General features: G+C 36.9%; 1 protein-coding gene across 1 annotated transcript; it reads right to left on the bottom strand.

Moving 5' to 3' along the window:
- Window positions 1-550: 550 nt before the first annotated feature.
- Window positions 551-11,582, bottom strand: LOC134674596 (cytochrome P450 6B2-like). Its single transcript, XM_063532709.1, has 2 exons — window positions 10,159-11,582; window positions 551-1,892 (listed from the first exon to the last, which is right to left on the bottom strand). Exons 1-2 carry the CDS (start codon window positions 11,540-11,542, stop codon window positions 1,705-1,707), a joined length of 1,572 nt encoding a protein of 523 aa, XP_063388779.1. The 5' UTR covers window positions 11,543-11,582; the 3' UTR covers window positions 551-1,704.

Genomic DNA, 11,582 nt, shown 5'->3' with positions numbered 1-11,582 from the left:
TTATTACTGTTTCGGGGTCTTTTCTTGTCTTTTCTTTTGTGTAATCGCCCCCACAAAATATTATATGTACTCAAGAGTTTTTGCAACTATCTCTATGCGGCGGATTTCGGATCAGTCAATGTAAAAACGCTCTTAGGCGCACAGAAAAATCTTTATACAGCCGACACGCACTTGGCCCACATGGCCCTGAAGTTTTATTATATTCTGATAGCTCACGACGTGAGGACTTAAGGAGTCTAAAAAATTTTTGGACGTCGAGGTTTGGACCACCCTGTATAAGGGTATTTTTCTGCGCATTCATAATTATAGCACTTTTCTTCGCATGAGCGGGGCTAAAAGCTATACATTGTCATTGCAATTGCATGACATTCGGTTTGATTGTAAGTACCATTATCGCCCACACTTTTAACGGCACATTGATGAACCTTATGCCCTTTGTAATAAGGTCCACCGATGTACAGTCAGGACTGTTGCTGTTTGTACATACATATGGCGTGAGAGCTATAATGTAACTTTGTACATATGGCGTGGCTACAATGTTACAAAGAACTTAATTATAATAATTATATTTGTGATGATAATAATATAATGATATTCAAATTATCTCGTTTTGTGTTGTTTACAAAGTTTACCATGTGTTTATGTTTCCTTAACTAACATAGCTAACTAGGTACTTTGGAAATTCTATAAAAATTTACATTATGTAAATTGTTGTTATTCGATTTTTTATTACATATTATCAAAATATTTTGCAAGTTTCTTGACGCTTATAGTTCCAAAAATAACTCAGTGAATCAATATTTAAATGGTAAACTAACTATATATACCTAGTAGGTTTAAGGAACATTCAATAATGGAAATATGCTCGTAAATTAGTCAACAACGAATACAAGGACAATTTTATAATATTTTCGATGTTTCGCTGTTAGTTACACGGTCACAGATAACTGATGTGGAACATCAGTGATGTTCCAGCAAAAATATCAAAACAGAGATTTGTGTAGTTACCCTACGAAAAGTAAATGAAAAGTTGAGACTTCACAAAATGCAAACAGCCCATCACACCTTCAATTCGATTCAATATCTCTAATGTCAAAAACATGTCACATTAGTAGTTATTGTGTACCTAATAAAGCAGGCCACTGACGAGCCTACCAAATGGATTCCGTTACAATGGATTCATCCAAATGGACGGCATCTTAATATTAAACATGGTACGTTTTTGACATGCACGGACCGATTTTGGATGGCAGCCACGCTATTTGGACTGTTGGAAGGCTCGTCAGTGGCCACCTTAATGTTAATGTCACAAAGTTAATTCGTGATACAGTCGACTAAATTATGTTTAAATATGTGTAATTTTTATTTAAAATACACATTTTCATAACAAAACTTCCGTGAGACACAGAAATATTCGGTCACGTATTTTAAGTTGAAATCGCTCGACTTGTTTCACTCCGTACCCCTCGGTATCATGTCAGTGTCATCAGGACTTAAAATACGTGCAAGACCCGTTCTTAATATATTTAAAATACAGTCATATTAAATCCTTTACGCTTATGTTATGGTCTATGGATTACTTGTAATTTATGTTATTACTAAAACTTTGTTTGTTTCTCGTATAAGTGATTTATAATCTTACAAAATATATTTGAACTGAACTGAATAAAAGTTTTAAATGTTATATAAATTTATTATTAAAAATTAGGCAAACATCCTCTCCGGGCCGGGGCGCGGAGTGAGCGTGAGCCTGATGGGATCCTTGGCCTGCGTGACGAAGGTCCTCGGTTCGAAGTCCACCTCGCGCGGCATGCCGGGCGCTAAACTCAGGCTATACTTCTTCAGCAGAGTCACCATGCCGGCCATCATTTGCATACGGGCAAAACGCATTCCTGAAAACAAAAGGCTGTCTGGGTCATGCCTAAATTAAATGCTTATTTAATTTAATAGCATTTTAGATTTTAGCTGCTGCGCACATCTCCAGGATTTACTAGGATTGTCTACGCGGCGGTACAAGAGCGCCGTGAAAAATACATGTACTAAATATAAATATTTACATCTACGTACCTACATTAAATCAACTTGTCGATACTTATTTAATTATTTCTACAGTACATATGATGCTAGTTTACCGCCCTAAGGGTAAAAAATTTAAAAGTCCATGGTAGGTATTACTCAAGGTACCTACTGTAAAACGTTGTACTCGTACAGTACACGTGCGAAAGGATAATTCACAACTAGAGATGGGTAGGGGTGAGTAAATACTGAGTATTTACTCGGTATTTACTCAAAGCACCCGATAAATACCCGTATTTACTCATTTAGGTGGGTAAAAACGATTGCTTATAAAATATTCAAAAAGTGAGATTTAAGAACAAAATTGTCTTTTATTGAAGAGTGCTAACGTGTATTAACAATATCTATAAAATAAAAAGCATAGAGGGCGCTTAATTTAGGAAAAAATGGTAATTATTATTGAGAGGCAAATTGTGATAACAATTTTGTTTTAAATAAGAAGCTATTTTCTTAAAAAATATGAGTACTTAAATTCTATCGATGTTCTAGATAAGTGCATGTCGCGCAAAAGTTCGTGTTTGCGCGGCACTTACGACCTTTTATTAAGGGTTTTTTAAAGAAAACTCAAAAATGGCTCAACCGATGATGTTCAAAATATTGTTTTTTGTACTCTATTATACGGCTAATCTCCCGATATGTTTTCATATTTTTTCTGAACTTTAGTTCGAAAGTTATAGAAAGATAAACATTATTTTGGCCTTTCGAAACGGTTTTTTTCCAAAAATATTCAATTTATCCAAAAATGTTCTTAGAAACATTCCAGTTATTTTTGAAGACCCATTTAATGACGTGCAATACGTTGGTGGTTTCTGAGATATTTTTTTGTGACAATTAGTTACATGTATGGAGTGCCCCTCTTAAAAATACATTTCTTACAATTTTGAGTACTTAATCCAGTAGCGGCTTACAAAATACACCTATATTTCAAATTTATATGCCCCTTTCAGCACTCTAAATAGTTTATACCCACCAATTTGGGTGTAAACTAGTAAATACGGGTATATTGAGTAAATACTGAGTATTTACTCGGTATTTACCTGTGAGTATTTACTCACTACCCATCTCTATTCACAACTCGTGTCGATTTAAAACACTCCCTTCGTTTGGGTTTCAATTCATCGCCAGCCGTTGCGAAAATCCTACTTTTCGCACTAGTATCGAGATGTACCTACCATTAAGTACCTACTACAAAGTATAAAAATTATCAGACATTCACCAAAAACACAATTTGTTATTTAACTTTCTCAATTTCTTTTTAATTCGTTTGAATATTGTAACAGCAACAATCTTAAAATTAGATAAAGCTGTCTACGTCTACGTCAGATTTGCAATTATAGAAAGAGCTTCTTGCGTCCTAAGCAAATTTTAATCAGATTTAAGAGCAGCAAGTTAAATATTGATCAAAATAATTTTTAAGAAAAAAAAACCGACTTCTATGGGGGCCGGTGAAAGATTATTGTAGATGGTATACTATGTAGAAAAGGAGGTAAAACCACCCACTTTTCTACTAGCATTTCGCTTCTGTAAGGGTCGTAGTTCTAGCCTAACCTAACCCACTTAACGGCGCATGCGGTGCGGTGTACGGGGGTTTAAGCGGGAGGGGCTAGTAAGATTGGCATCATCATACTTATATACTTACACATTTTATGGTAGGTAATCATAGTGGTTTATTTAGTTAAGGTATCATAGTGGTTTTCCGAGTCAAGGTCCGGGTCCGAGTCCGGGTCAGAGTCCGGGTCCGAGCCCGGGTCCGAGTCCAGGTCCGGTCCGGGTCCGAACCGGATCCGGGTATGAGTCCGGTTCTGGGTCCGAGTCCGGGTCCCAGTCCAAGTCAAAATCGAAATTCGTAATCACCAAATGTGTACTATGCGTTGTTGAAGAGTTCTATTCTGGTCATCATCAGCAGTTCCATTTCATCAAATGCGACAGTTTTTAATGTAAATGCTTGATTTTATGATGAAACTACAAAAAAATCTATGCGTATGCCTTTAATATTTGAGGAGTTCCCTCGATTGCTTATGGATCCCATCATCAGAACTCGAGCTTGACAAAAATGTGGCTTAAAAACTTAACTTGCTTAACAAACATAACGAAGAGGAAAAATCGCCAAACGTGAACTATGCGTCGTTGAAGAGTTCTGTTCTGATCATCATCAGCAGTTCCACTTCATCAAATGCGACAGTTTTTAATGAAAATGCTTAATTTTCTGATGTAAATACAAAAATCTCTATACGCATGCCTTTAATATTTGAGGAGTTCCCTCGATTCCTTATGGATCCCATCATCAGAACCCGAGCTTGGCAAAAATGTGGCTTAAAAACTTAACTTGCTTAACAAACATAACGAAGAGGAAAAATCGCGAAACGTGAACTATGCGTCGTTGAAGAGTTCTATTCTGATCATCATCAGCAGTTCCACTTCATCAAATGCGACAGTTTTTAATGAAAATGCTTGATTTTTTGATGTAATTACAAAAATCTCTATACGCATGCCTTTAAGATTTGAGGAGTTCTCTCGATTCCTCATGGATCCCATCATCAGAACTCGAGCTTGACAAAAATGTAGCTTAAAAACTGAACTTGCTTAACAAACATAACGAAGAGGACAAATCGCCATCCGTGAACTATGCGTCGTTGAGGAGTTCCGTTCTGATCATCATCAGCAGTTCCACTTCATCAAATGTCACTTTTTTGGATGTATATGCTTGATTTGATGATAAAAACCCAAAAATCACTATACGTATGCCTTTAAGATTTGAGGAGTTCCCTCGATTCCTCATGGAACCCCATCATCAGAACTGGGTTTTGACAGAAACGGGACCAATCTGTATGCATATACATTCAATCAAAAAAAGAATTTTCAAAATCGGTCCAGTAATGACGGAGATATGGAGTAACAAACATAAAAAAAATAAAAAAAAAATAAAAAAAAAAACATACAACCGAATTGATAACCTCCTCCTTTGGGATTTGGAAGTCGGTTATTTAACAATCTACAGTATTCATCAGTATTTTTTTACACGTATATTGCCAAACTGTCTTACAGTTAGTTTTGATTTCGTTTTCAAAATGATAAATAGAAACAATAAACTTTTGGTTGGTTTGTTGAACCCCTGTTCGTTAGGTACAAAGCATGATGAATTTATAGTAGCAATGCAAAACCATTCAGTCGACATTATGGCTATATGTGAAACATGGCTCAAGGAAGGGCAGAGCGCACGCGCACCCGTTGTACCTGGATACAAACTAAAGCACGTCGCCCGACCTTTAGATATGCGGTCACGCGGTGGTGGAGTGGGGTATTATGTAAGATGCGGTATCAATGCGCGCGTGTTAACTCATCCCGTTACAAAACCCATCGAACAAATGTGGCTTAGTCTTAATGTTAGGGGTGCGAAGGTCGCTATTGGTACTGCCTATCGCCCGCCGTGGATGTCTGTTGACATCTTTTTGGACTCATTGAGCGAATCTGTGAGCTCATTTGCAAATTATGACTTTACAATTTTACTAGGAGATTTTAATATTAACATGTTAAATGCAAATGATGGGAGTGCGCAAAAATTATCGAATTTTTTACGGTGTTTTAACCTTAAACAGTATGTTGACCAGCCTACACATTTCACAGACCACAGTAGTACACTTTTAGATCTGATTTGCACCGATGCACCAGTATCTGTCACTTCCGTCGACTAAGGTAAACGGCCCCAAGTTCGTGTTAGTACGTTATTTCGTTAGTTTTTTTTCTGGCGCAAATAATAAGGAATTCAAATATCTTTTATTCAAATTATACATATGAAAAAAATCTGTATTATTTAATCTCTTCAATAAAATAATAACCAATATTTTAGTGATTAAACTAAGAGTAATACGACGGTCGAAACTGTTAGACGGCCGCGAATAGCTGTGTTGTATGCGTGCACTTTTTTTAGGCGTAAGGTGCGCGCTCTCACTTGTTAAGCTTTTAGGAAGGAAAAGCTAAACCCATTCGAATAAAAGTTTTTGGGAGTGTTTCTGTGGGTTCCTTAGTAATTGATTTGATAAGAAAAAAGATTGAATATATGCATAGAAATAACTTAAAATTGCAATAAATCGACTCACGAAATAGCGGTCATTTTATCTTTCGTGTGTCTCCTATTTCGTGCCACTAACGAATCAAGGATTTTCTAGATACATTTTGAGTGCTTGTTATTAAATATAACAACAAAGATAATTAAAAAAATAAATTAGAAAACAATTAATGTATTTCATGAAGTTTCGTATGAGCGAAATTCAGTATATGTTTTTTTCACTAGAATTCTCATAAAACGAGTTTGAATGTGACCCGAGTTAAAAATTTTAAGGTATGTTCCACGTATATTCTCATATTAACTACTAGCACAATTTTATTTATTATTGAAATTTGATTTATTTTTGTGTATGTTTATATTTAACGTATAAGATAGTAAATTATTTTTTGTATATAATTTTTTTTTTATTTTTTTTTTTTAATTTTTTTTTTTAATTTAAATTAAATAGTTTGACTTTTAATCAAGTATTAAAGTACCCATATGGTTTACCTAAGTCTTAATTCAACCATTAAAGTCGACGAGTACAAAAAACTTTAAGCTAGCTCTCAATTTAACATTTTTTTAAATTATTATTTTTAATTTGACCTTACAATTATTCGTAAGTAGGTAAGACCGTTAAATATTTAAAATGATTATCAGCAAATTATCAATTTATCACCAATTACTCTAAGAAAACTTTATGCCGAAACAGGGGACACGAATTCACGAATTTAGGAGCTGACCTAAATTTGTATCACGAAATGGGAGCCACATAAGAGGTTCACGAAAAAATTCATATAAAAAAAAGTTTCAACTAAAACCCTACAGTTTATGCATTAAATTATTAACAAAGAACTAATATAACATATTCAAAAGCTTTCAAGGTATTGATATGCTTAGTAATATTTTAAAAAAATACACAAACTCTCAACTCACTCTCAAGAGCCTTAACCTGCCGAAATAGGGGCCCTTTACCTTACATACCGGACCTTAGTGCGCACGCATTTGTCACATGCAAAATCAACATTAAAATGGAAAAACCGGCTCCTAGATTTATTACGTATAGGCCGCTCAAGGAAATTAATTTAACTGCGTTCGAGCGTGATCTACACAATATCAAATGGGAAGATGTAACTACCCTGCCTACTATTGGTTCAATGGTACAATTATTTAACTTTTACCTTATTTCCCTATTTAACGCACATGCTCCTCGCAAAAGCACTTGTATTAAACCACAGAATAGTCCATGGATTACTAATACAGTGAAGAAGATGATGAGTCTACGGAACGAAGCTCATAAGAGGTACAAACGTACAGGATTGGATGTGCACAAGCAGTATTATAAGGATCTTAAACTTCTAGTCACCACTGCCTTATGCAATGAAAAGCGTGCGTATTTCTCCCAAAAAGTCAACTGTTACGCTAAAAATTCAAAAGTTTTATGGAAAAACTTAAAGAATGACGTATTTAATGATCGCGAGAAACAACTACCCAGCCTTTTTAATGACCCGAATATAATCAATCGACATTTTCTTAATTTACCAAATAATAATCCAGTTCAAATTAGTCAACTTACTTATTTTGAGTACAATAGGTTTAGTACTTCAAAGTTCACCTTAAAACCAGTAACTGAAAGCCAAGTATTAAAAATAATAAATAGTCTTAAGTCTAATGCTCAAGGAATCGATGGGGTTACATTGGACATGTTAACTCTTACTTTGCCTCATACTTTGGCAGCTATTACCGCGATAATGAACAAATCTATTTCTACCCATGAATTTCCCGATGCCTGGAAGGTTGCCGTGGTGCGCCCTATTCCTAAGATCCCTGATCCTACTCAAGTCAAAGACCTCAGACCTATAAGCATATTACCTTGTCTCTCTAAAATCCTAGAAAAAATTGTTTGTCAGCAGCTTACAACCTATTTAGAGCAAAATAATATATTGCCAATTTATCAGTCAGGCTTTCGTAAGAACAGAGGAACGGCGACAACCCTGCTCGACGTTACTGATAATATTTTGGAAGCTCAGGACCGGGGACAAGGTACTATACTCACATTATTGGACTTCTCCAGAGCTTTTGATACTATCGACATTTCGCTCTTGTTGTCAAAGCTATCATATTACGGTTTCGAAACTGATACCTTGAAATGGTTTGTAAGTTACCTCAGTAATCGGAGCCAGCTAGTTGAACTTCAAGCATCTAATGGTAAGAAAGTCGTATCTGAAATACTTTCGGTAACTAGAGGCGTGCCACAAGGTTCCATTTTAGGTCCAATATTATTCATATTGTACAGCAGTGACATAATTCATGTAATCAAACACTGTAATTACCATATTTATGCTGACGACTTACAGTTGTACGTTTCGTGCAGTTCGAGTAACGTGGACTCTGGAATACGTAAGTTAAACGATGATCTCGAGCGCATTGCTGGATGGTCACAAGCAAACGCACTTGCACTAAACCCTACAAAGTCCAAGGTTATGTTACTGGGTACAAAAAAACAAATAAACAGACTTTCTATGTGCAATTTCGAAGTGTTCATAAACGACACCATTCTTGAACATGTTAAAGAGGTTAGAAACTTGGGGTTGGTTATGGACGGGGAACTGAGGTTTGAAAAACATTTACTTAGCACAGTTCGAAATTGCTCTTACAGGTTAAAATTACTTTATAAAATAAGATATTTCCTTAGTGTTGAACTTAGGGTGAGGTTATGCGATGCACTTGTCCTCTCACGGTTTGATTACTGTGACACAGTCTACGGGCCACGCCTCCTGGCGAGTACCCAGAGGTTAATACAGAGAGTGCAAAATGCCTGTGCACGCTTTTGCTTTGATATCCCTCCCCGCTCGCACGTAACACCATACTTGAATAAAAACCACGTTATGAAAATGTCCACGCGTCAAAAGGTCCATTTAGCGTCGCTTATGTTTGGCATTGTGCACTACCGGGTGCCTTCGTACCTTTACGATAAGCTAACCTGGGCTCATAACTCCAGATCCTCAGATGTCAGATCATCCAGGTATCTGCAACTTGTTTGCCCTCGTCACCATTCTACGGCCTTTCGCGGCAGTTTTCGGTACGCTGCCACGAAGTGTTGGAATGACCTGCCTCCACCAATCCGTTCGCTGAAGTCGTTGAGTGGCTTCAAGTCAAAATGTCGTTCTCACTTATTACAAACACAAATTGAAACATCACTGCAATATAAGTAACAAACGTAGACGTTAACCACTTTAACCACTTTATCTCTCTGGAGACGTATGTAGTTTAGTTTAGACTGTTTTGCGGTTTGATACCGTCATTCTATTAAAATAACTATAATTTGTTTGTGGGTAGTTTTTAAGTTTTTAGGTTACAGTTTTTCTTTTTATTTTTAATATTTTTAAATTTGATGTATATTGTATAATTCAGTGTGGTTTTTTTTTTATATGTTATTAGTATGTTTTTTCTTTTTTTTTTGTTTTCCTTTTCTTTCGTTGTTGTTCAGTATGTATAAATTTTAGTGTCTCTCTCTTTTTTATGTCTGTTTTTTGTGTGTCGCTGGCGTATGTGTTGTCGTCTCATAGTTTTAAGTCAGGTCCCCACTGAAAACCAGCGCCACGGATTGCCGCGGCATTATGCTGAGTGGGGTCCTATTTTAGCGTCCAATGTTTTTTATGTTTGTATGTCTTTGTTTTCTAGATGTAATATGTTGTGGCGTTAAATAAATGTATTTTCTTTCTTTCTTTCTTTCTTTCTATGACACTTGAAATATACGCCAATGAGTGATGTAAATGTTTAAACCGTCGTCAACTAAGAATATTGAGTTAATAATCTCTAATCAGAACGGGAAAGGACTATGCATCAAAATTGCCCCAAAACCAACAGAGTTGAGTTACGTTTAGATATAGGTATTTTTCTGTACAACTTCCTACTACACAAAGTGTGACCAGCCCAAGATTTTTTGATTTTCCCGCCAAACATTTGTGTAATATTTCAGTAGCCAGACTATAAGGTGGGGGACCTTATACAATGGACAAAAAAAGTAAACTTACCAATACAGATTCTAGGTCCCTCTCCAAAAGGCATGTACGAGTAGGGAACGATATTCTTCTTCTCTTCTCCCATGAACCTTTCTGGTCGGTATTTCTCCGGCTCCGGGAACAGGTGTTGGTTATGATGCAAATGGTACACCGGCAGGTGGATGCGCATCCCCTTCTCCAACACCAGGCCTGAAGGCAGGGTGTAGGGCTCCACCACCTCGCGTGCCAGCACTCCTAGTACCGGGTACAGCCTCATAGCCTCGTTCACACACGCTTCCAGATACGGCAACTCCGTTAGGCACTCATAAGTAACTTTACCCCCAGATTTCTTCAAATATGCATCCACCTCCTCGAACAATCTTGGTTGTTTTTCAGGATTTTTAGCTAATTCGTACAACGTAAAGCACATGACAGATGCGCTAGTTTCAAAACCAGCGGCGAAAAATACTACGCATTGAGCAATCAGCAATTCCTCTGTCACCTCTAAGTTCATCCGCTCTTTTTTTTCGGACTCCGACTTTACATTACTCATGCAATCTCCAGACAAGTACTTATTTTCTTTTAAGTTTAGCATGAGATCAACAAAATCGTTCCTTGCAGATGGCTTGTAGTTCCGATCTTTGAATACATCAGAAAGCAGTTTGTTGAAGAATGTGTCGAGTTCTTGAGGGAATACCTTGAAACCTAAGCCATAAAACACATAAGGCCAAATAGCGCGTGCTACAATCTTGAATCCTCTGTAGTTTGTCAGTTCGAAGATCAGGTCACCCATGACCTTGAAAGGATTGTTATCAGAATCTTTTCCCATAACATTGCTGTTTACTCCAAAGGCGCAGGAAGTGATACTGTCCATAGCAAACCGCACGGATGTCGCTCTGACATCAAGGTCTGGAGACTTCTTGGTTTCTTCATCAAGCAGTGTTTCGAACATCTTCGAACATGTTTCAACTAGGTGAAACATGTTCTTCATCTTAGAGGACGAGAAGAGCGGCGTCAGATTCTGTCGAAGCACCTTCCATCGGTTGCCTTGAGTGAAGAACAGGTTTTGAGTCATGGTCTCTAAATGAGTATAGTTGGATACCTCTCGGCTGCTGAAGTAGTAGAAGTCTTTAGTTGTGATGAGCTTGATCAGCTCGGGATCTTGTACTACTAAGGCAGGCTCCGTACCATAATAAACTCCGAAATACGGTTCTTTTTGAAACTTTTTGCATAATTTTTGCGCCGATTTGCCCCAGTACGCCTTTAATAAAATGTATTCCGCAAAATTTCCGAATATGGGTACTGGTTTCTCGAAGGGTACTCCTCTTTTCTCCCAGTAATTTAATTTTCTATTGGCTATGAAGTAAAGTATCGAGAGGGCCACGACAGTGGCCGATATGAGGACTAAAACGATCATGTCGTAGGAGATGCCAGACTTAAATGTTTTGCTTTGATAT

Source organism: Cydia fagiglandana, chromosome 20 (genome assembly GCF_963556715.1).
Source record: "Cydia fagiglandana chromosome 20, ilCydFagi1.1, whole genome shotgun sequence".
Classification (NCBI taxonomy): Eukaryota; Metazoa; Arthropoda; class Insecta; order Lepidoptera; family Tortricidae; genus Cydia; species Cydia fagiglandana.
Note: the sequence above shows the minus strand (reverse complement) of the source record. Positions and strands in the feature narration are given on the sequence as shown.